Source organism: Aotus nancymaae, unplaced genomic scaffold (genome assembly GCF_030222135.1).
Source record: "Aotus nancymaae isolate 86718 unplaced genomic scaffold, 86718_ANA_hifiasm-v0.15.2.pri h1tg000022l_1, whole genome shotgun sequence".
NCBI lineage: Eukaryota > Metazoa > Chordata > Mammalia > Primates > Aotidae > Aotus > Aotus nancymaae.
The window spans coordinates 48,703,086-48,725,991 of record NW_026988435.1 but is presented as its reverse complement, the minus strand read 5'-3'; the positions used below and the strand labels follow the sequence as shown (position 1 = coordinate 48,725,991).

The 22,906-nt window shown below is 54.8% G+C and overlaps 1 protein-coding gene and 1 long non-coding RNA gene across 7 annotated transcripts in view; one reads left to right on the top strand and one right to left on the bottom strand.

The window, feature by feature from the left end:
- The window catches only part of PCNT (pericentrin), a 127,812-nt gene that overhangs the window by 57,980 nt on the left and 46,926 nt on the right, over nt 1-22,906 (bottom strand). For all 6 annotated transcript variants that reach the window (XM_064380279.1, XM_064380283.1, XM_064380282.1 and 3 more), the window contains 6 exons: nt 7,301-7,447; nt 5,890-6,041; nt 3,156-3,298; nt 2,610-2,842; nt 1,493-1,655; nt 788-1,000 (listed from right to left, as the gene is read on the bottom strand). In XM_064380279.1, the coding sequence (XP_064236349.1) occupies nt 788-1,000; nt 1,493-1,655; nt 2,610-2,842; nt 3,156-3,298; nt 5,890-6,041; nt 7,301-7,447 (1,051 nt within the window). The remainder of the gene's footprint in view (nt 1-787; nt 1,001-1,492; nt 1,656-2,609; nt 2,843-3,155; nt 3,299-5,889; nt 6,042-7,300; nt 7,448-22,906) is intronic.
- LOC135276407 (uncharacterized) lies at nt 13,948-16,813 on the top strand. Its single transcript, XR_010343951.1, has 2 exons — nt 13,948-15,674; nt 15,718-16,813. It is a non-coding gene; the product is annotated as an uncharacterized LOC135276407 (long non-coding RNA).

Below are 22,906 nucleotides of genomic sequence, written 5' to 3'. Positions count from 1 at the left end.
TTAAGCTTCTTATGTTTTGACCGTTTTCATTTTAAATGGCTTTAAAACCAAAGTATCTAAAAATGTTTATATAAACTAATTTTGTTAAAATGATGTTTTCCTAATTGGGCTAGTATCGGGCACTTGGCCGTTTTTTTTTTTTTTTTTTTTTTAGGCGGAGTTTCACTCTCGTTACCCAGGCTGGAGTGCAATGGCGCGATCTCGGCTCACCGCAACCTCCGCCTCCTGGGTTCAGGCGATTCTCCTGCCTCAGCCTCCTGAGTAGCTGGGATTACAGGCACGCACCACCATGCCCAGTTAATTTTTTGTATTTTTAGTAGAGACGGGGTTTCACCATGTTGACCAGGATGGTCTCGATCTCTTGACCTCGTGATCCACCCGCCTCGGCCTCCCAAAGTGCTGGGATTACAGGCGTGAGCCACCGCGCCCGGCCCCACTTGGCCGTTTTAAATGAGATCGTAAAGCAGCTCTCGTTTGCTGCGGCTTGGCTCTGCCTGCAGCTGCTATGATGGACTCAGAACTCCTCTTATTTCCACCTCACAGAGGTGGGGGACCCTCCAACCAGCGGGGCCAACAGACAACCCACCTTCTCCGAAAGGACAGCAAGGCCGGAGGACCCCTCACCCACCCCACACAAGCTTCCCACGCCCAGCGTTCTAGAGAAGCAGCGTGCTGGTTCACACTCGGCCCTCTAGAGATACTGAGTGTCCCCGGGAGCTGGGGAAGCCGCGGCAGCCGCGCCCACGTCCCACAGCTCGCACTGCCCTCCAGAGCCCACGCTCCTCACCAGCTTCTCTGGCCTCGGCGTCCGCGGCTGCAGCCTCCCCCTGGCTCCACAGACGGGCACACTCCTCCCTCAGTGCCGCCTGCTCCCGCACCGCCTGCTGCAGCTGCCGCCTCAGGCTCTCCAGCTCCAGAACCAGGCGGTGCTCAGAATCCTCCTTCCCGGCCAGCGCCTTCTGCAGATCCGCAGTCTCCACCTTGAATCCCTCGAGGGTACCTTTGGGGGACACAGAGATGCTCTGAGAAAGCCAGCCCTGGGTGCAGGGCTGACATCACCCCGTATCCACACCTGCTCCATGGTTTGCACTGAGACCTTAAGCAAGGAGACCCGTGAGACGGGGCCACGGGTAACTGAGGACGGCCTGCTGGGAGGGAGCAGCCCGGACACCGCCCCTGAGGGCAGCAGAGCTGAGAGCCGGAGGTGTCTAGGACCAGCTGAGACCCTGAGAGACGGGGCCACGGGCAACAGAGGACAGCCTGCTGGGAGGGAGCAGCCCGGACACCGCCCCTGAGGGCAGCACAGCTAAGAGCTGGGGGCCTCCAATGCAGCTCCCAAACACCCTGTTCCTCCCAAACCATGGGTACCTCCCACTGTGGGCTCTGTTTCACATTTCACTTTTCAAACCCCATTCCGCAGGCCTCCTTCCTTCAGCGAGGCCGGGCCTGCTCCCGTAACGGCTCCAGGCGCCCGAGGCCCCGCGCTGCTCACCCTGCGTCTTGTGCAGCTCCAGCGCCAGCTCTGCCTTTGCTGCGCTCTCCTCCTTCAAGCACTCCAGCAGCTCCTGGTGCTTCCTGACAACCTGTGCCGTCTCCTCATTTTTAAAACTAAATTCTTTTTCAAAACGAGAATGAATTTGGCGTGCTTCTTCCAACTGTTAAAACACATTTACAAATCAAAACTGCAGATCAAAAATAACTGAAGCTTACGTTCCTCCTACCCCCAGGCCTTTCAGGCCATCACCACCAGGGCCCCAGTCTCCAACGAGGACCCTGCACGCGGGCAACAGTCCCTCCCGGCCTCCCAGCTCAGCCCTGGTCCCTCTCTCTTTCTCCAGACACTCCCCTGGCAAGTGTGTCCAGTCTGGGACTCCCAGATCATCTATAGGCTGAGGCCCAGAGTCACCTCTGAATGCAAAACTTAGCAAAAAATGATTTTTTTTCCTTTGAGACAGAATCTCGTTCTGTCACCCAGGCTGGAGTGCAGTGGAACAATCATGACTCACTGCAGTCAGCCTCGGCCTCCTGGGCTCAAGCAATCCTCCTGCCTCAGCCTCCTGAGGAGCTGGGACCACAGCTGCATGCCACCCACGCCTGGCTAAATTAAAAAAGAAAGTAAAATTTGTACAGACGGGAGTCTTGCTATGTTGCCCAGGCTGGCTCAAACTCCTGAGCTCAAGTGAGCCTCCTGCCTCAGCCTCCCAAAGTGCTGGGACTATAGGAGTGAGCGCTGTGTCTGGCTGAAAAAGGATCTTTGATTGCTTTCCATGTGTTCCTATTTAATGTCTTTTTTAATTGTCTAAAATGTTCTAAAAGGATTTAAAAAACAATTTCCTTTTTTAGTCATAATCTCTAAACATGAAAACATTCCATATGGAGTTGCAATGGTGCATGAAGCGAAGTAAAATAAATGTGCCTGTGTATTATCCAAATTAAACTGATTCTATCGCATTCACAGCAAGCCCACTTCCTCATCTGATTCAGAAAGGCCTCCTCCTTGGGGAGAAACCCACGAGACTATGGCTGACGCCAGCGTCCACCAGGCTTGTGAGGCAAATCAGCTACTCAGTCCTCACGTCTCCACAGGACCCCGGGAGCCTGGGCCTCACCTGCCTGCTAGAGTCCAGGGCCATCTCCAGGAGTCCGTCCACGGCCAGGCTGAGGCTCTGGAAGATCCTCCGGATGGGCTGCTCACATTCCCGCACACTTTCTGGGCTCATGAGAAAGCTTTCACGCACGTGGCTGCTAATCTCAGCCACAGAAGACATCTCTGCACATTCAGACAAGGTTCTGTCCAACTCCGGCACAGCAGCATCAGACCACGTCTCCTCCAGCGCCGGAGCTGAAAGACGGGCAGATACCGGCACACGTGGCTCAGCGAGCAAGCTGGCCGCAGCCACGACAGTCACAGCCACAGCGACAGCGACAAGGCATCTCAGAACGAAGGCCCAGCCGAGAACCGAGACAAGACAGCACCGTCGCAGGGGCTGGCAAATTGAGCCCAGACCCCAGTCTCGGCCTACTCTAAGTGCAGGAACTAGTAGGCAACCAGGAAAGCAGTGCCTTCCTGGAGGATCCTCTCCGAGAGCTCCAGGCCCACACAGGGGCTGCAAGCACAGGGCGGGTGGCTGGGGGCCTGGTCCTGGCACGCTCACCTGCCGACAGGGCCAGGCCTGTGCCCGCGTCGTCCAGACAGAGCCCCACACGCTCCCCAATCCGGCTCCTCAGGGTGATGGCTGCCCTCAGCGTCTCTCCAAACAAACCCAGCAGCCTGCGCAGGGCGTCTTGGAGGGCCCCTCTGAGACAGGAAACACCCATCAGGTAAGCCGGTCACGGCAGGGGAACCTACCCCGGATACTGCTGAGGGGCTGCCCACAAGTCTGCATGACTCGGCCCACAGCCACCTGTCCCTGCGGGGCCGGAAGACACAATCCTCACTCCCACGATCACGGGAAGCTGAGACCACAGACAAGACAACCACGTGGCGCCCACTCCAGGACGTGGGCTTCCTAGGTGAGGTCTTCCTGATGCCAATTCTGATTTGCAAAAGGTGCCGTATTATGAACACAACAAGCCCGTCCTGCAGGTATGCGACGTGGGCGCATAGCGTAAATCACCCAGGAGCAGCACACAGGCTCCGTCTCTCCCCTGGAGCTCACCAGCCAGCGGTTTTACAAGATGTCTGTCCGACACCAATCACGCCTAAGCCACACGTTCACAGGAGTCACACGGTGAGAGGAGGATGGCGTCCCCGAGCCTCCCTCTGGGCCTCGTGGACGTGTGGTCCGAGATGCTTCTGTTTTTACACACAGGGGCTCCTCCACGCCTTGCTCTCTGCACTGCGATTTAGGGGCAGCCCTCCCGACTGCGACGCTGCTGAGGAAGGGCAGGCTGACCCCACACCTACACGGCTGGCCCTCCCTCCACTCCGCTCACAGTTCTAACCCCCAGAGCCCAATCCTGCGGAGCAGACGCTGAGGACTGACTCAACGGAGACCATGAGCTGAGACCTGCAGAAGCGCCGTGCAGGCCCCGAGGAGCCCAGGACTCTGGGCGAATAACACGGAGGGGGAGTCCTGAGGAGAGAATGCCACCCACTCCCTGGCACACTTCCAGCCCCGAAATGCCCAACTCTTGCAGGCAGCAGGGTGTTGGCAGCTGCCCCTCCTCACGACAGGCACTCCCTCCAGCCTACAGGGATGGCAGGCTCACCTCTGTGCCCCTCGTGTTTAGAGCCTGGGCTACCCCACCCACCACCCACCTCCCACCTCGACACCCCTTGAGTTTACAGCACAGGCTGCCCCACCCACTGCCAACCTCTGTGCCCCTCAGTTTAGAGGCTGGGGGGCCACCTCACCTGCCGCTCACCATGGCTCCGGTGACTCAAGAGAGTCAGCACCAAGCTACAAGGTGCCCACAGCCAAGTGCAAGGAAAGGCAAGGTCCTCAAAGAAAAATCACAAAACTTGATGAAAAGAACAAAGGAGATCTGCACAGACACGCCCCAAACACGGACGGGCCCTCAGCGTGACAGATGCCAACGCTCCAGAAACAGCTGTGAACTCAGAGAATCCCTTCAGCCTGACCCAGTCTCCTGACCCTTGATGGGCTCTGGGGTGCAGTCAAACCCAGTCCACGGCTTCAGGACACAGGAGCAGGACACAGATGCCTCAGGCGGGACACACCACAGGAGCAGGACACAGATGCCTCGGGCGGGACACACCACGGGAGCAGGACACAGAGGCCTCGGGTGGGACACACCGATGGGAGCAGGACACAGACACCTCGGGCGGGACACACCACAGGAGCAGGACACAGATGCCTCGGGCGGGACACACCACAGGAGCAGGACACAAGACGCCTCGGGCGGGACACACCACAGGAGCAGGACACAAGACGCCTCGGGCGGGACACACCACAGGAGCAGGACACAGAGGCCTTGGGTGGGACACACCGATGGGAGCAGGACACAGACACCTCGGGCGGGACACACCACAGGAGCAGGACACAGAGGCCTCGGGCGGGACACACCGATGGGAGCGGCCAAAGACCCACGCAGGGGGACGGGGAGGACATGCACCGGCCAACTCAGTGCTGAGTCCACTGCCCAGACAGGTGCAAGAAAGAACGACGGAAGAGCTGCAGGCTCACCCCAGAGTCACACAAAAGCAAAACGTAAAACCCTGTGAGATGACCTGGGGAAACCTCTATGGTTTCAGAATAGCAGTTTCTTAATGTCCCAAACGAGATAATGGGGCAGACAAGCCTGAGGGATGGCATTGCCGCAGGTGAGGAGGCGCCAGGGCAGGACACAGGCCTGGACCCATGCACTCGGGGGAGGCGACCCTGCAGCCCGTGGTGAGCACACGCATGCCCTGCCCTGAGAGAGCCCTCAGGGCTGGGTGCTCAGCCCACTGCCTGCAGGTCCCCAGGCACAGGCTCCCAGTGCAGAAAGGAACGGGCAGGGTTACAGCCACTGCTCAGGCCAGTCTCAGAAACACACGTGACACAGAGAGATGTGTGAGGCACAACGTTCTCACACAGTCCAAGCCACAGGAACCACGAGACGTGCAGGCCTGCACCCCACGTGGGGACGCCGATACCTAAAGGGAGGGGCCGGGCTCTGGGTGGGAGGAGAGGGACGGGGTTTCCCAGGGAGGCTAGATGGGAAGCCGAGACACAGCAGGCAGGCAGGCGTGTGCTTCCAGCGCTTACAATCTTCTTAGGTGAGAGGAATAAGGAGGCCGGGTCCCCATCCACCAGGAAGTCAGTGTGCACGGTGGCACCGGCCATGGGGCCAGGAGCCGGTCAGCCAGGGACCAATGGCCTCCACATGACCCAGAGGGTGCAGGCAACCACGAGGCAGCCCCGGGGCCGAGGACACACTGACCTCTCGCTGTGGGACAGGTCGGCGTCGGCCCTGAGCATGGAGAGGAGGTTTGCACCTTCCTGGTTCTCCCGCTCCCGCCTCTGCTGCAGCGCCTCCAGCTCAGCACGGCACTCTTCTATCTCGTGACTCAAGGAGAAAACCTGGTCTTTCAGCTATGGGGAAAGATTGTTAATGCTTTAGTTAAAACGATATGGTTAAGAGTCAATGGCTGTCAGGGACTTTCAACGTAACGATCACTATTCGAGTCTCTGACGTAGGACTTTTCAGCTCTGCGATGGCGTGAAAGCGGAAGGCATTCTGGCGCGTTCCTCGACACACGGTGCCTTGACCAACAGCGGTAGAGACGCGGCCCCCGCACAGGCCAAGGAGCACATTTAATAAAAATACAGCAGGGGCCGGGCGCGGTGGCTCACGCCTGTAATCCCAGCACTTTGGGAGGCCGAGGCGGGTGGATCACGAGGTCAAGAGATCGAGACCATCCTGGTCAACATGGTGAAACCCCGTCTCTACTAAAAACACAAAAAATTAGCTGGGCGTGGTGGCGCATGTCTGTAATGCCAGCTACTCAGGAGACTGAGGCAGGAGAATTGCCTGAACCCAGGAGGCGGAGGTTGCCGTGGGCTGAGATCGCGCCATTGCACTCCAGCCTGGGTAACAAGAGCGAAACTCCGTCTCAAAAAACAAAAAAAATACAGCAAAGGTAAACGAGGTGCTGATTCAAGGTGAAAATTATGGGCAGGTTTTTCCTCCATTACTCATCATTTACAAAAGAGGAATCCATTGGCATCCCCGGCTGGAGCCTGAGGCCAGCGGAGGGAAGGGGTGGTTCATCAGAGATCCACTGCTCCAGCAGCAATCCCAGTAAGTCACTGTGACTGGTCATTCACAAAAGTCAGGTGCCAGGCAGACAAAGATCTTTCTTTTTGAAACAGGGTCTCATTCTGTCACCCAGGCTGAGTGCAGTGGCCTGACCATGGCTCACTGCAGCCTCAATCTCTGGAGCACAAGCAATCCTCCTACTCAGATTCCTGAGAAGCCGGGACTACAGGCGCGTGCCACCACACCTGACTAGCTTTTTAATGTTTTTGTAGAGACAGGGTCTCCCTATGTTGCCCAGGCTGGTCTCGAATTCCTGGGGTGGAGGGGTCCTCCTGCCTCATCCTCTGAAGTGCTGGGATGACAGGTGTGGGCCACAGTGCCAGGGGAGGGAGAATAGGCGGTGAGAGTCTAATGGGGACAGAGTTGAATTTTGCAAGATGAAGACATGGGGATGGCTGAATGCACCTCCACCATGGAATGAGGCACCGAAATAGGGTTACGGTGACTTCTAGGCTACACGTGCTACCACCAAAAGAAAGCGATTTTTATGCTGTACGTGTCTCATGACAACGGAAAGGCACGTTCTACACACCTGCTGGACTTGCTGATTCTTCTTTTGAAGCTGCAGAGACAAAGACTCCTTCTCCTCTTGGTGAAAAGGCTGTGGCTGTGCACTCTGGAGCCTGTGTGTCTCTTCTTTTTCAGGCAATGTAGCTTTCTTTTCACTTCCAAATTCAGCCTGTACACATGAGTAACAATAAAAAAATACCAGTAAGTTAAAAAATGCATTATCTGCGATTAGCCAGAATTCAGCACCTTCAGCAAATATCCACGGAGCTCCCACGCTGCACCAAGAGCCGCCACTCACAGAAAACACGCGCTCAGAGACTCTGCAGAGAACACGAAGTCCTGGTTTCAGGGACAAAAGTCCGCACCGGTGACAGCTGCATGTAAAGAGCACTGCTCACCACCATTCCTAAAGGGTTACCGTAAGATCTTTAAGAGTCACATTAAGAAGTTCACCATCCTGGGATTACAGCCATGAAAATCGAAGATACTTGGAAACCTAGGTTCCTTCCCTTTTAAATTTTATTATTTTCTTCCTAAATAATAAAGACTTTTCAATAAGGTTCAATAGATGAATTAAACCATTTATATTTATATGTGTGTGTATATATATATATATATTTTTTTTTTTTTTTTTTTTTTTTTTAAGGACTCTTGCTCTGTCACCCAGGCTGGAGTGCAGCGGTGTGATCTCGGCTCACTGCAACCTCTGCCTCCCAGGTTCAAGGGACTCCCTTGCTTCAGTCTCCCGAGTAGCTGGGATTATAAGCGCCTGCCACCATACCCGGCTAATGTTTGTAATTTTTTTTTCAGAGACAGGGTTTCTAGTAAAACCTGTTGGCCAGACTAGTCTCGAAGTCCTGACCTCAAGTGATACGCCCACGTTGGCCTCCCAAAAGGCTGTGATTACAGGTGTGAGCCACGGCACCTGGCCAATTAAATTAATGAAATAAGCTTATTTTTTAAACCTATACAAGTAGCACTTCTAGAATGGCAAAGTAAGGACCTCCAAAATCTGTTCCTCTATAAAAGAAAAAGTGGTAAAAACCATCAAAACCAACGTTTTCAGAGCTGCGGAAATTCGGGCAGGTTTGCGACCATCCAGAGCGTCTGTCAGAACAAGGATCGGGTGTTAACTTTGCTCTGACCCCAAAGCTCCTCTCCAATCTGACAGACCTGAAAACCAGTAGCTGCCAGGGTAGGAAAGGGGACCCCAAAAGTGCCATGCACAAGTGCCCGAGCCCACCTGCTGGGCACCTCACTGCCATGGCTGGGTCAGAGCTCTCTTGGTGTCAAAGATTCTACCCCAGGGCACTTGCTGGAAACAGTCCATGGCGAGCGTTTAACGGCACAGCTGCAGCCACCCACAGCAGAGACGCCAGCTGGGACTAATAAGGGGCTGCAGGGAACACACCTGAGAATGAGACGTCCACATGGGCTCAGAAAAGCTCTGGCATCTTCTGGGGCTCTACATAGCGTGAACACGTCCAGGGCTGCGCCCACCCTGGACGGGCCCGAGAGGCCCTGGGCTGGCCGCAGCTGACCATGCAGCTCTGCACAGCCGGGGTGAAGGCCAGGGCTGGGCCATCCACCGCCCGCCAGAGCCCCGAGGGCACAACACACAGGGCCCTCAGCAGAGACAAAGACGGAAATAGAGCTCCCTCAATCCCTGGAGCTGAACGCAATCACCGAAAAAAATCCACTAGCGGGGGGCTCAGCAGCAGACCCGAGCAGCGGGTAGACAGAAGTCGCACGCTGGAAGACGGGCCAGTTCACAGGGTCCAGTCAGGGAACAGACAGAAACACGAAAAGACTCAGCAGAGCCTCCAAGGCCTGTGGGGCACCGTCAACCCAGACAGACGGAGAGAGACGGGCAGAGGGAACCCGTGGAGCCGTGACAGCCAAAACCTCCTAAATTTAATGCAAATAACAATAATAAGAACAATTCCCTCATCCAAGCTTAATGAACCCCAAGTCAGACAAACTGACAGAGACCCACTCAACCATCACAGTCCAACATCAGCAGAGTTCAGGACAAAGCCTGAGGGCAGCTAGTGCACAGGGGGTAGATGGGCATGGCTCAGGACACACAGCCCTGGAAGACGGGGTCACGACGCAGCCTGGGGAGACGGGTGAGGCTCACGACACACAGCCCTGGAAGACGGGGTCACGACGCAGCCTGGGGAGACGGGTGAGGCTCACGACACACAGCCCTGGAAGACGGGGTCACGACGCAGCCTGGGGAGACGGGTGAGGCTCACGACACGCAGCCCCGGGAAGACGGGGTCACAACGCAGCCTGGGGAGACGGGTGAGGCTCACGACCTGCAGCTCCGAGGAAACAGGCAAGGCTAATGACATACAGCCCTGGGAAGACGGACACGGCTCGTGACACGCAGCCCCGGCCGACAGGAGGCGGCAGGGAGCGCTGCGCAGCGCTGGAAAAGCCTGTGGACCCTGAAGTCCACATCCAGGAAATGATCCCTCAAGGATGAAGGAGAAATTATGACATTCTCACAAAAACAAAAGCTGAGAGGATTCATCAACAGCAGACCTGTCCTGCGAGAAATACCAGAGGAAGTCCTTCGGGCTGAAACAGAAGGCCCCAGACTGTTATTCCCAGGAAGAAACAGGAGCAGCAGTGCAGGTAACAGAAGACAACACAACGTGGCTTTTGTTTATAGCTCTTCTTCCTCCTGATTTCAAAGACAAGTGCACAAAGCAACGGGCACAAAAAGATATAAAGACGTGCCTGGGCCGGGTACAGTGGCTCAGTGCCAGTAATCCCAGTACTTTGGGAGGCCAAGGCAGGCGGATCACGAACTCAAGAGACCGAGACCAGCCAGGCCAACACGGTGAAACCCTGTCTCTGCGAAAAATGAAAAAATTAGCTTGGCCTAGTGGCACACACCTGTAGTCTCAAGTACTCAGGAGGCTGAGGCAGGAAGATGCTTGAACGCGGGAGGCAGAGGTTGCAGTGAGCCGAGGTGGCGTCACTGCACTCCAGTCTGGTGACAGAGCGAGACTCTGTCCAAAAAAAAAAAAAAAAAAAAGATCTGCTTGTTACGACAATATGAGCGCAAAGGGCAGAGGAGGGAATGAAGCTACACTGGCAAACAGTTTTGTGAACTTTTTAACATTAAGTTGCTATTAATCCAAACCAGACCGTCAGAAGGTGCGTGCTGTAATGCTCAGGGCAAGTGCTAAGGAAAGAGCTCAATATACGTAGCAGTCCCCTTTGTCTGCGGTTTCAGTTACCGTGTTCAACCTCATTCCGAAAATATATGAAAAATTCCAGAAATAACTCAGGAGTGTTAAAGTGCCTGCCATGCTGAATGGCTGGCTGAGATCTGGCAGGCCAGGGCGGGGTCATCCCTCTGCCCAGAGAGCCCACGCTGCAGGCACCACCCGCCCACACGCAGGCATCTCGGTGATCAGACCGACTGTGGCAGCATCACAGTACTTGTGTTCAAGTCACCCTATTTCACTTGATCGCGGCCCCAAAGCGCAGGAGAGGTGACACTGCAATTCAGATGTGCCGCAGACGCCATAACGGGATTCCTCCGAGTTAACAGTCGATGACGGGTATGCAAAGGGAAAAACGGCATCCACGATTTCAGGCACCACTTGGGGGTCTTGGAACGCGTCCCCTGTGGGTAAGGGAGGACCACTGTATGGTGAAGTAAACATCATGGAAATTTAAGCTAAAAAAAGGTAGTGATGGAGAAATACAGGGACAAAAAGGACAGAAGATATACAGAAGACAAACATCAAACACATACTGACACACGCTATGACACGCGTGAACCCGGGAACACAGCGAAAGCAGAAGACACAAGGTCAGGCACACCTGCCTCAGTCTACGACGTAAACGTCCACGGGTACGGACGGCAGACCGGGCACACCTGCCTCAGTCTGTTTACATAAACGTCCATGGGTACGGACGGCAGACCGGGCACACCTGCCTCAGTCTGTTTACATAAACGTCCACGGGTACGGACGGCAGACCGGGCACACCTGCCTCAGTCTGTTTACGTAAACGTCCACGGGTACGGACGGCAGACCGGGCACACCTGCCTCAGTCTGTTTACATAAACGTCCACGGGTACGGACGGCAGACCGGGCACACCTGCCTCAGTCTGTTTACATAAACGTCCACGGGTACGGACGGCAGACCGGGCACACCTGCCTCAGTCTGTTTACATAAACGTCCACGGGTACAGACGGCAGACCGGGCACACCTGCCTCAGTCTACGACGTAAACGTCCACGGGTACGGACGGCAGACCGGGCACACCTGCCTCAGTCTGTTTACGTAAACGTCCACGGGTACGGACGGCAGACCGGGCACACCTGCCTCAGTCTACGACGTAAACGTCCACGGGTACGGATGGCAGACCGGGCACACCTGCCTCAGTCTGTTTACATAAACGTCCACGGGTACGGACGGCAGACCGGGCACACCTGCCTCAGTCTGTTTACGTAAATGTCCACGGGTATGGAGGGCAGACAGCAGACCTCCAGGAACGGGGGAGAAGGGAGGATGAGAAGTAGCTGCTAATGCGTGGGGGTGTCTTCTGTTTTTCCTTAATTTTCATTTAATTGTTTTTGAGGCAACATTTTCGTGTCACCCAGGATGGAGTGCAGCGGTGCAATCTCTGCTCACTACAGCTTCAAGCTCCCGGCCTCAAGCGATCCTCCCACCTCAGCCTTCTGAGTAGCTGGAACGATGTGGGCGCGCCAACACACCTTGCGAATGTTTTTATTTTTAGTCTTGAAGTCCTGGGCTGCAGCACTCCTCTTGCCTCAGCCTCCCAAAGCACTGGGACTATAGGCTTGAGCCACTGGGGGTTTCGTTTTGACGTGATGCAACGTTTTAGAATAAAGTTTTCTCAGATGTAAGGTAAGTGAGGACAGACCCTCAGCAGAACAGGTATGGTAAGCAGCAGACTGAAATATAGAAAGGCCTGACAAACGGTGCCTAGAAAAAGCTCAGCTGTAAGAAACGAAGTTATGTTCCAACCTGGCATGTGAAAAGGTAATTACAAAGTAAGCTTCTTATCTACTTAGCAGGCAGGAAAGGACAGCACTGAACTGGGCTCCTCGGAGGTGGGACCTGCTACCCAGGACACTTGGCCCGCTCCCCTCCCCGCCCCGCACGGCCAGGAGGGCTGAGAGCTGGGCCTCCACGGGCTTCAGCAGGAGGAAGGCGTCAACACCGAGTGAGGGCCTCATCCAAAGTCACTGGGCCAACAGTTTCAGCAAACACGTGTGACCCCGACACCAGAGATTCTCGTGATTCCCTACCTTTTCCGTGTGATAAGTCTTGGGAGGAAAAGGAGAAAGGATCGTGTGCCCCGGCGCCAGCGTGGAACTCGCTGAAGGTGCCAGGTTGGCTGTGCAGTTGCGTCTTAGTCACAGCAACCACAAACGGGTTCACACGGTACAACAGTGAATTCGCGCTCTCAGGGTGTGAGTACGGATCACTTTAATGAAACTTCCCTCCTCAATTTCATTTAGTTCCACCTGTTTGAAAGGAAGCACTTAACTTCTGAGCTGTGGCACGCTACAAACTTTCCAAACTTTAATTACCGTGCTGACGCCCCGGCCATCAGCAATGCGCCTCGTGGGGGACAGATGCGTTGATCTGGGCCAATAGCCAGGGAGGAGACAGCAGGCCAGGAGGGAGCGGTCTGAGGACGGATGCCGGCTCTGTGCACAGCAACCACAGAATGCTGGTGAATTCAAGAACAAAACCCCAAATGCTAACGAGGACCAGCAGGACGGAGGCCAAGGAGCTGGGAAGATAGGAAAATCCATCCTCAAGGCGAGGCGCCGCCATGCTGCCCACAGCCGCTCACGGTCAGTCACGGTGGACGGGCTCCTTAGGCCCAGCCAGGCCCAGACCAGGGGCTTCCCTCCTGGCATCCACAGCATCAGCTGTTTTCCCAGGGCAAACCTCTGCACTGCCCATGCCCAGCAGAGGATGTGGCAAGAGTCCAAGGCTGAAATCAGAGGACCTTTGAACACCTTTCTGAGCCACAGATGACTCTCTTCAGACAAAAATCTCCTATAGAGGGTTACTGTATAACAATGAGAAAATCAAACTTCTGCTTGAGGTCAACACAAGCGCTCAGGAGTATCTGCCACCCCTGCAGCCTGCGGAGCCTGCCCTAAGCCCGGGGCACCCCAAGCTCCGCCCCACTCAGGAGCACGGCCCCATGGCTTTCTGGATCCTGGTGTCACACACTGCAGGCAGAGAGGGCGGAGGGCGGGCTCCACAGAGAACCCTGGCCAGGGCAGGCCAACACTGCACGCAGTCGGCCGGGAAGCCCAGCATGGCAGACGGAGGCAGCGCTCCCTCCTGCTACACCCACTGGCTGTTGGAAGCTCCACACGTCCAGTCTTGACCTTCTCTTTGTTGCAGGAGGACACAGCACTGCCTGCAGGTACCACCTCAACCCGGGGGAGCCACCCTAACCATCAACACTTGGCCCCGTCCTGTCCACATACTCTCAGGCCTTCAGCGGACCTGCAGAAGACGTAGGAGGTGGAAGAGGCCAAATGAGGCGGCTCCCTGCAGGAGGACAGCCTCCGGGAGACATCTGGCAGGGCCAGGCAGGTCACAGGCACGCAGGCCCAGCAGCGAGACGGCCAGTGATCCCACAGGCCCCGGGCCTCGGCTCGGCCGCAGTGTCTGCCAGAAGCATGTGTGCTTGGCCACCCCCTCAACCTGGCTGGACCAGCTCAAAGGAGGTTTTATTCCTGCAACCACCCCCCACCAGAGCCTCTAGCCTGGAGTAAAACTCTTTAAATTGGCCGGGCGCAGTGGCTCACACCTATAATCCCAGCACTTTGGGAGGCCAAGGCAGGTGGATCACGAGGTCAGGCATTTGAGATCAGCCTTCCCAAGGTAGTGAAACCTCGCCTCTACTAAAAAATACAAAAAGTTAGCTGGGCATGGTGGCAGGCGTCTGTGGTCCTAGCTACTCAGGAGGTTGAGGCAGGAGAATCACTTGAACCCAGGAGGTGGAGGTTACAGAGATCGCAGCACTGCACTCTAGCCTGGGAGACAGCGTTAGACTCCGTCTCAAAAAACAAAACAAAACAAAACAAAAAAGCTATCTTTAAATTGACCATGTTCTGAGTTGTGAGGTCAGTAGCAGAAAAGATGTTTTAATTACAAGTTAGACCAGACTAAAAGAAAAACAAAAAGATGTTTTACAAAAAGTTATTCTAGGCCAGGCGCGGTAGCTCACGCCTCTAATCCCAGCACTTTGGGAGGCCGAGGCAGGCGGATCACAAGGTCAAGAGATTGAGACCATCCTGGCCAACATGGTGAAACCCTGTGTCTACTAAAAAATACAAAAATTAGCTGTGCGTGGTGGCGCGTGCCTGTAATTCCAACTACTTGGGAGGCCGAGGCAGGAGAATTGCTTGAACCCGGGAGGCGGAGGTTGCGGTGAGCCGAGATCACGCCAATGCACTCCAGCCTGGTGCCCGGCAACAGAGCAAGACTCTGTCTCAAAAAAAATAAAATAAATAAAAAATTATTCTCAGATTTTTCTAAAATCCACACAACTGCCAAAATAATCACGTTTTAATCATTAAGAAAATGTGATATGCTGGCGAAGAAAGAAAGAAAGTGGCATGCACAGGAGACACCCACGTCAGAACACAAAGACATTCAACTGAGGACGCATTCAGGACATTCAGACTCTAAACCACCCATGTTAATATCCTCTTAATATTTAAAAATATTAACCTATGAATAGATCTGAAGTTTTCAATCCAAGAAAAGATGACACCGCCTTGAGCACCCACACCGGCCACATGCGATTCCCTTCTGCACCCAGAGCTTTGCTTCGTGTTACCAGCCCGGGCAGTTCAGGGCGGGGAAATCTTATGGGATACATATTTCTACCAAAAAGAAATCAAGCTTACGTTTCCAGAGAACTTTCCTCACAACCAAACTCCAAAGGGCGGCAGCCCGGAAAGTAATCCAATCGCCCCACAAGCGTAGGTCAAGTCACCGCGCTGACAAGTGACTGCTATTCCAACAGGTGCAAAGATATTTAAGGCTCAGACAGGGGAAGAACAGGACATCCCAGCTATTCTGGGACAATGACCCCAAACACTCCCACATCATGGCTCAGCAGGACTTGGTGTAAGTCTCTTCGCACGGTAAAGCCTGAGGAAAAACCAGGAGAGGAGCGGCCACCACCCAAGAAGCATTCTCACCAGTCCCCGGCCTGCAGATCTACCAACATGCTCGTGCGAACGAGGGAAGGCTGACCAGCATCACGGGAACAAAACAGATCCCGATGTGAGCCCGCCAGGAAGACACCGGCACGTGGGCTGGACTTGGGATGAAACGCAGGGGTCGCTGAGGGGGTTCTAGGTGAGGACGGATCACGGCCGTGCCGTAGCTGAGGGTGTTCTAGGTGAGGACGGATCACGGCTGGGCTGTACTGTGGGAAACACCTCACTCAGACGCATGGTGCTTTGGATTTGCTTCTACGTAATCAGAAGGAGAGGGCGGCTAATGCATTGTGTGTACCCCACTAGCCAGTGACCAGGGGACCTGCTTAGTTAATCTGCCCCCAAAAAGTTAATATAAAATAAAACAATACATCCTGCCTCCCCACAGCCCAACTGTTTCCTTCTGTGAAATCGGCTCCACGAAACAAGCACATGGAAGAGTATCTGACAGGCACATCCTCAGGAGCGAAGTAGACAGATGACTACCTTCCGCCTGGGCGACAGAGCAAGACCCTCCCTCCAAAACAGTCACCCTAGAAGAACAAAAGTACTAGGTCAAAGGACACAGGTGGCACACGATTTCAGAAAACTAACACCTCTTTGTGCTACACGCAGATGAAATGGACAGAATTTCTTTGGCATGAGTCAAAGACAGAGACCCGCGCGCTGCCCAGCAGGGTCAGGTCTCAGGGCCGAGCCTCAGGACTGAGGGGCCAGAGCTGTTCTACAAATCCCAGTCTACGCCAGGCTCTGAGGGCAGCAGGCGTCTACCCCACCGGGAAACCCCAGACACGTGGAGGGGCTGGCCTTCCTGTAAGAGCCACACGCGGCCAGGCACACAGACCTGCCTTTCAGCTGAGGCAGAAGTGACAACGGCGGTGAGGAGAACAACTGGGACGTGGGGTCCTGCCACCTAAAATCCTCCAGGGCCCTTCCTGAGGGACACAGGACTCCTGAGTGATGGCCCCAGGGCTGTGGGGACCAAGGAGCAGATCTCAAGAATGCCAAGGCCAGGCCTTTACACGTGGGAGAAATCTCACGTCTGTGTTTCCCTTTGTCTCTGTCACCTCGTGAATCTCACTCTGGGGACGTCCACGGGAAGAAACAGGTCAGTTCTAACCTCAAATCAGTCGCTGTGTCACCCATCCTTAGGAGCAGTCCCTCTGTGGCTAGAAATGAGATACTAGTATGTCCTTGTTTAAAACCCCCTTAGAACAGTGTTTACAAAAAGAATCACCTCAAATTTGCACAGGATGCTTCAAATAAATTACCAAACAATTACTTGTGAAGTGCTCCAAAGATAGACTCTAACCCTCCCCTCACAGAAAGGCCAGAAGATCATACAGATCCAGAACACAGAAGCAGGACGACCCCAGGCATCCACCCTGCAGAACATGCAGGGTTACATGTGCGCCTGTGCTGTGTGTGTGTGTGTGTGTGTGTGTGTGCACATCCCATAGGCCAGCAGGCATGTGCACCTGTGCTGTGTGTGTGTGCACATCCCGTAGGCCAGCAGGCATGTGGGCCTGTGCTGTGTGTGTGTGTGTGTGTACATCCCGTAGGCCAGCAGGCATGTGGGCCTGTGCTGTGTGTGTGTGTACATCCCGTAGGCCAGCAGGCATGTGCACCTGTGCTGTGTGTATGTGTGTGTACACATCACGTAGGCCAGCAGGCATGTGCACCTGTGCTCTGTGTGTGTGTGTGTGTACATCACGTAGGCCAGCAGGCATGTGCGCCTGTGCTGTGTGTGTGTGTGTGTACATCCCGTAGGCCAGCAGGCATGTGCACCTGTGCTGTGTGTCTGTGTGTGTGTGTGTGTACATCACGTAGGCCAGCAGGCATGTGTACCTGTGCTGTGTGTGTGTGTGTGTGCACATCCCGTAGGCCAGCAGGCATGTGGGCCTGTGCTGTGTGTGTGTGTGTGTGTACATCCCGTAGGCCAGCAGGCATGTGCACCTGTGCTGTGTGTCTCTGTGTGTGTGTGTGTGTACATCACATAGGCCAGCAGGCATGTGCACCTGTGCTGTGTGTGTGTGTGTACATCACGTAGGCCAGCAGGCATGTGTACCTGTGCTGTGTGTGTGTGTGTGCACATCCCGTAGGCCAGCAGGCATGTGGGCCTGTGCTGTGTGTGTGTGTGTGTGTACATCCCGTAGGCCAGCAGGCATGTGCACCTGTGCTGTGTGTCTCTGTGTGTGTGTGTGTGTACATCACGTAGGCCAGCAGGCATGTGCGCCTGTGCTGTGTGTGTGTGTGTGTACATCACGTAGGCCAGCAGGCATGTGTACCTGTGCTGTGTGTGTGTGTGTGCACATCCCGTAGGCCAGCAGGCATGTGGGCCTGTGCTGTGTGTGTGTGTGTGTGTACATCCCGTAGGCCAGCAGGCATGTGCACCTGTGCTGTGTGTCTCTGTGTGTGTGTGTGTGTACATCACGTAGGCCAGCAGGCATGTGCACCTGTGCTGTGTGTATGTGTGTGTGTGTGTGTGTGTGCACATCCCGTAGGCCAGCAGGCAGGTGGGCCTGTGTGTGTATACATCACGTAGGCCAGCAGGCATGTGCACCTGTGCTGTGTGTGTGTGTGTACATCACGTAGGCCAGCACGTATGTGCGCCTGTGCTGTGTGTGTGTGTGTGTACATCCCGTAGGCCAGCAGGCATATGCGCCTGTGCTCTGTGTGTGTGTGTGTGTGTGTGTGTACACATCCCGTAGGCCAGCAGGCATGTGCACCTGTGCTGTGTGTCTCTGTGTGTGTGTGTGTGTGTGTGTGTGTACATCCCGTAGGCCAGCAGGCATATGCGCCTGTGCTGTGTGTGTGTGTGTGTGTGTGTACACATCACGTAGGCCAGCAGGCATGTGCACCTGTGCTGTGTCTCTGTGTGTGTGTGTGTGTGTGTGTGTGTGTGTACATCACGTAGGCCAGCAGGCATGTGCACCTGTGCTGTGTGTATGTGTGTGTACACATCCCGTAGGCCAGCAGGCATATGCGCCTATGCTGTGTGTGTGTGTGTGTACACATCACGTAGGCCAGCAGGCATGTGCACCTGTGCTGTGTGTCTGTGTGTGTGTGTGTGTGTGTGTACATCACGTAGGCCAGCAGGCATGTGCGCCTGTGCTGTGTGTGTGTGTGTGTGTGTGTGTGTGTGTGTGTACATCACGTAGGCCAGCAGGCATGTGCACCTGTGCTGTGTGTATGTGTGTGTACACATCACGTAGGCCAGCAGGCATGTGTACCTGTGCTGTGTCTCTGTGTGTGTGTGTGTGTGTGTGTGTGTACATCACGTAGGCCAGCAGGCATGTGCGCCTGTGCTGTGTGTGTGTGTGTGTACACATCACGTAGGCCAGCAGGCATGTGCACCTGTGCTGTGTGTCTCTGTGTGTGTGTGTGTGTGTGTGTGTGTGTACATCACGTAGGCCAGCAGGCATGTGCGCCTGTGCTGTGTGTGTGTGTGTGTACACATCACGTAGGCCAGCAGGCATGTGCACCTGTGCTGTGTGTCTCTGTGTGTGTGTGTGTGTGTGTGTGTGTGTGTGTGTGTGTACATCACGTAGGCCAGCAGGCATGTGCGCCTGTGCTGTGTGTGTGTGTGTGTACACATCACGTAGGCCAGCAGGCATGTGCACATGTGCTGTGTGTCTCTGTGTGTGTGTGTGTGTGTGTGTACATCACGTAGGCCAGCAGGCATGTGCGCCTGTGCTGTGTGTGTGTGTGTGTACATCACGTAGGCCAGCAGGCATGTGCGCCTGTGCTGTATGTGTCTGCACACAACTTGTAGGCCAGAAGGCATGTGCACATGTGCTGTGTGTCTCTGTGTGTGTGTGTGCGTGTGTGTGTGTGTGTACATCACGTAGGCCAGCAGGCATGTGCGCCTGTGCTGTATGTGTCTGCACACAACTTGTAGGCCAGAAGGCATGTGCACATGTGCTGTGCATGCGTGCACATCATGTGGGCCACCACCCAGGGTGGTGGCACCTGGGTGGTGCAGGTGCACGGGTCCACAAGTGGGGAGACCCTGCTGCTCAAACGTAGTCCTGCACAGATGCAGAGAGAGCCGAGACCACAGCAGGCGGCAGATATGCCAGCCAGGCCCTTCCGTGGCCACCTCAGGAATCCAAGGGGGATTGCAATTGCTCAGTCTGACTCCATCTGACATAATTTGGCAAAGTGCTTATGCATATTCTGACATACAAGGTTTAAAAAAACTGGGAAAGAAACTATACTGGCCAGGTGCAGAGGCTCATGCCTGTAATCCCAGCACTCTGGGGAGGCCAAATCAGGAGGATCACTTAAGCCCATGAATTCGAGACCAGCCTGTGAAACACGGCAAGGGCCTATCAGAGCGCTGAGGCCCACCCCTGCGGCTGCCTGGCTGGCCAAGTGCACTGACACACCTGCCCCTATGAAGCTGCACCCTTTAATCACAGACCTCATGGCACGCACCACCCAGTGGCTGCAAGTGCACCTGGAAGTGCCTCAACTCTCTGATGGAGACTCAGGGCAGAGAAGCCCAGGAGGCACCCCTGTGGGAATCACTCGCGTGGAGCTGCTAACCTGCGCAGGCCCCTCCTCCCGTTCCCCCAGCTCCCCTGGACCGCCAGGCTCCGCCAATCCTCCGAACCCCCCAGCCCACCAGCTCCCCCAGCACGCCCAGCTCCGCCTGCTCTGCTTTCCGCTCCTGCATCTCTGAGCTCCTGCAGGGTCACTTGGTGCTGGCACTCCAGGAGCAGGACCTCGGCGCCCACCCTGTCCAGGGCTCCGGTCCGCTCTTCCTCCAGCAGGCATCTCTGATTGCACAGGGCCGTGACCAGCTCCTCTTGTCCAGGAAACATCTAGACATGCCACATCCCCACGCAGGGCACAGAAGGTGTTCGGGGGAAACCCCGCGAGAGCTGAGGCGAGGGACTGAAGCCTCAGCATGTCCTCATAGAAGCACAGAATTAGAGATATAGTTACATAGTTACTCCTAAATATAATCATATGTAATCACATAGCTATTCACATATAATCACAAATAAACACATCTATATAATCATATAATCTTACTAAGTCTCAGGTCAAGAAATATAAGACTGAAGTGGCGTTGGGAAAGAGGTGACCCTAAGGTAAGATGCTCTAAGCCCTCTGTCACTCCTGCATGAGGGCTGCTGGAGGACGCCTCGGCCGTGCGGCAGTGCCAGCGCTGGGAAAGTGCCTGCTGTTTAGCCAGCTAGGGACGGAGACGTCCAAGATGGCCAAGACGTCGCCTTCCTCGGGGGAGTGAGGAGAAAACTCCACTTCTCCAAGCTCTTGTGGTAGGCCTGATGGCTGTCAGGGAGGCCCGCAGACATCTGGGGACTTAACTGTCTCCACGTCTACTTTCAAGTTCTGCTTCTGCACCTGGTTCTTCTTTTTCTTAGAAGGTAAGAATTAGTAATAGTAACATAAATCTTAGTGACCTTGTTATTTCTTAACAAGTATGGAGGAAGTGCTGACGCCTTAGGTTTTCTCGCCTCGGCTTCTTCAGAGTCCTGGGCATCCTATCTCCGGGAGACGTGACTTACCTGGCCCTGTCGCTGACCACCATGACCTGATCCCAGCTGCCCTGCCCCCTGCTTTGTACTCTATAAAAGTCAGAGCGTCCAGGCACTCGAGGCCACTGCTGGTCTCCACGCCTTGGGTAGCCTCTTTTCTCTGTCTCTGTGTCTTGTGTCCTTTATTTTTAGTTTCCCGTCTCCACATCAGCAGAGAGGGATTCACGGGAGATTCCTGTAGGGCTGGACCCGACAGGAAGGTACACGTTCCACACGCTTTTCGGACTAAATCAGGTCATGGTTTGAAATACACACTTCACGGGTGAGATACATGTTCCTCCCTTCTGAATATTCTTTCAGAACTTCATTTTAAATCCACAACTTGGGAACAAGTGCTATTCTCCAAAGCATAGCACTAGAGAGCCATGAATTCGAGACCAGCCTGGGAAACACGGCGAGAGCCTATCAGAGCCTTGTGGCCCAACCCTGTGGCTGCTGCCTGCCTGTCTGTTTGTGATCACAGTCCTCAGATGCCAGTTTCAGTTTCCTTCCTTGGGACTGGAAGGAAACTGATGCTGGCATCTGAGGACTGTGGTACACCTGGGGGGCAGCTCCCAGCAGCATCAAACCCCTGTCTAAATTTTGTCCAGAAAGACAACATGGCTCTAGCCTCTCTCAAGAGGTGGGAGCAGTGGCTCACGCCTGTAATCCCAACTACCTGGGAGGCCAAGGCAAGAGGATCTCTTAGGCCCAGGAGTTCGAGACTAGCCTGAGCAACACAGGGAGACTCTGTCTCTTAAAAAACAAACAAGAATCAAACCAACAAAACACATCCCCAGGACTCCCCGGACACCTGGTGAAGACAAGGACAGTACACAGGGGCCCCAGGCGGGCAACTGGCTGCACCTCGCTCACGATGCGGGGAGACAAGGACGGTACACAGGGGCTCCAGGCGGGCAACTGGCTGCACCTTGCTCATGACGGGAGGGGCCTGAAGGTGCTCTGCTTTCCAGGAATTCCCCCGAGATCCCACGCTCAGACCACACAAAACAGCCTGGGCCAGGTGCAGAGGCTCTCGCCTATAATCCCAGCACTTTGGGAGGCTGAGGTGGGCAGATCACCTGAGGTAAGGAGTTCAAGACTAGCCTGAACAACGTGGGCAAACCCTGTCTCTATTAGAAATACGAAAAATTAGCTGGGTGTGGTGGCACATGCCTGTAATCCCAGCTACTTGGGAGGCTGAGGCAGGAGAATCACTTCAAACCAGGAGGCAGAGGTTGTGGTGAGCCGAGATTGTGCCATTGCAGTCCAGCCTGGGCGACAAGAGCAAAACTCTGTCTCAAAAAAGAAAAAGCCTGAAACATAACATGAAACCCTCACAGCGGTTAAAGGTGACACCTTTCGCCTTCTGTTCTTACACAGAGCTGAGTGAAAGCAAACAATAAACTGAAGCTTTGGAGCCTCAATGCTGTTACCCACAGTCAGGTAGGAGGAAGCCCTCCCTGGGCACGCTTGTATTGGGAAAGGAACTTGTCCACCTGGCACATCTGTGTTTATCCAACCTTGCAATTCCCTAGTTTATCATTTGGAATATGAAGAAATGTCTGACAAGGCACTGATCTGCATCATCAGCTCCAGACACAGGCGCTCACATATGCATACGTGTGACACAAACACCCACACAGACGCTCACGTGCGCATACATGTGACAGACACCCACCCAGGCACTCGCATGCATACATGTGACACAGACCCACACAGACGCTCACACGCACATACATGACAGACACCCGCAGAGGCGCTCATGTGCGCATACATGTGACAGACACCACACAGGCACACACAGATGCTCACATGCACA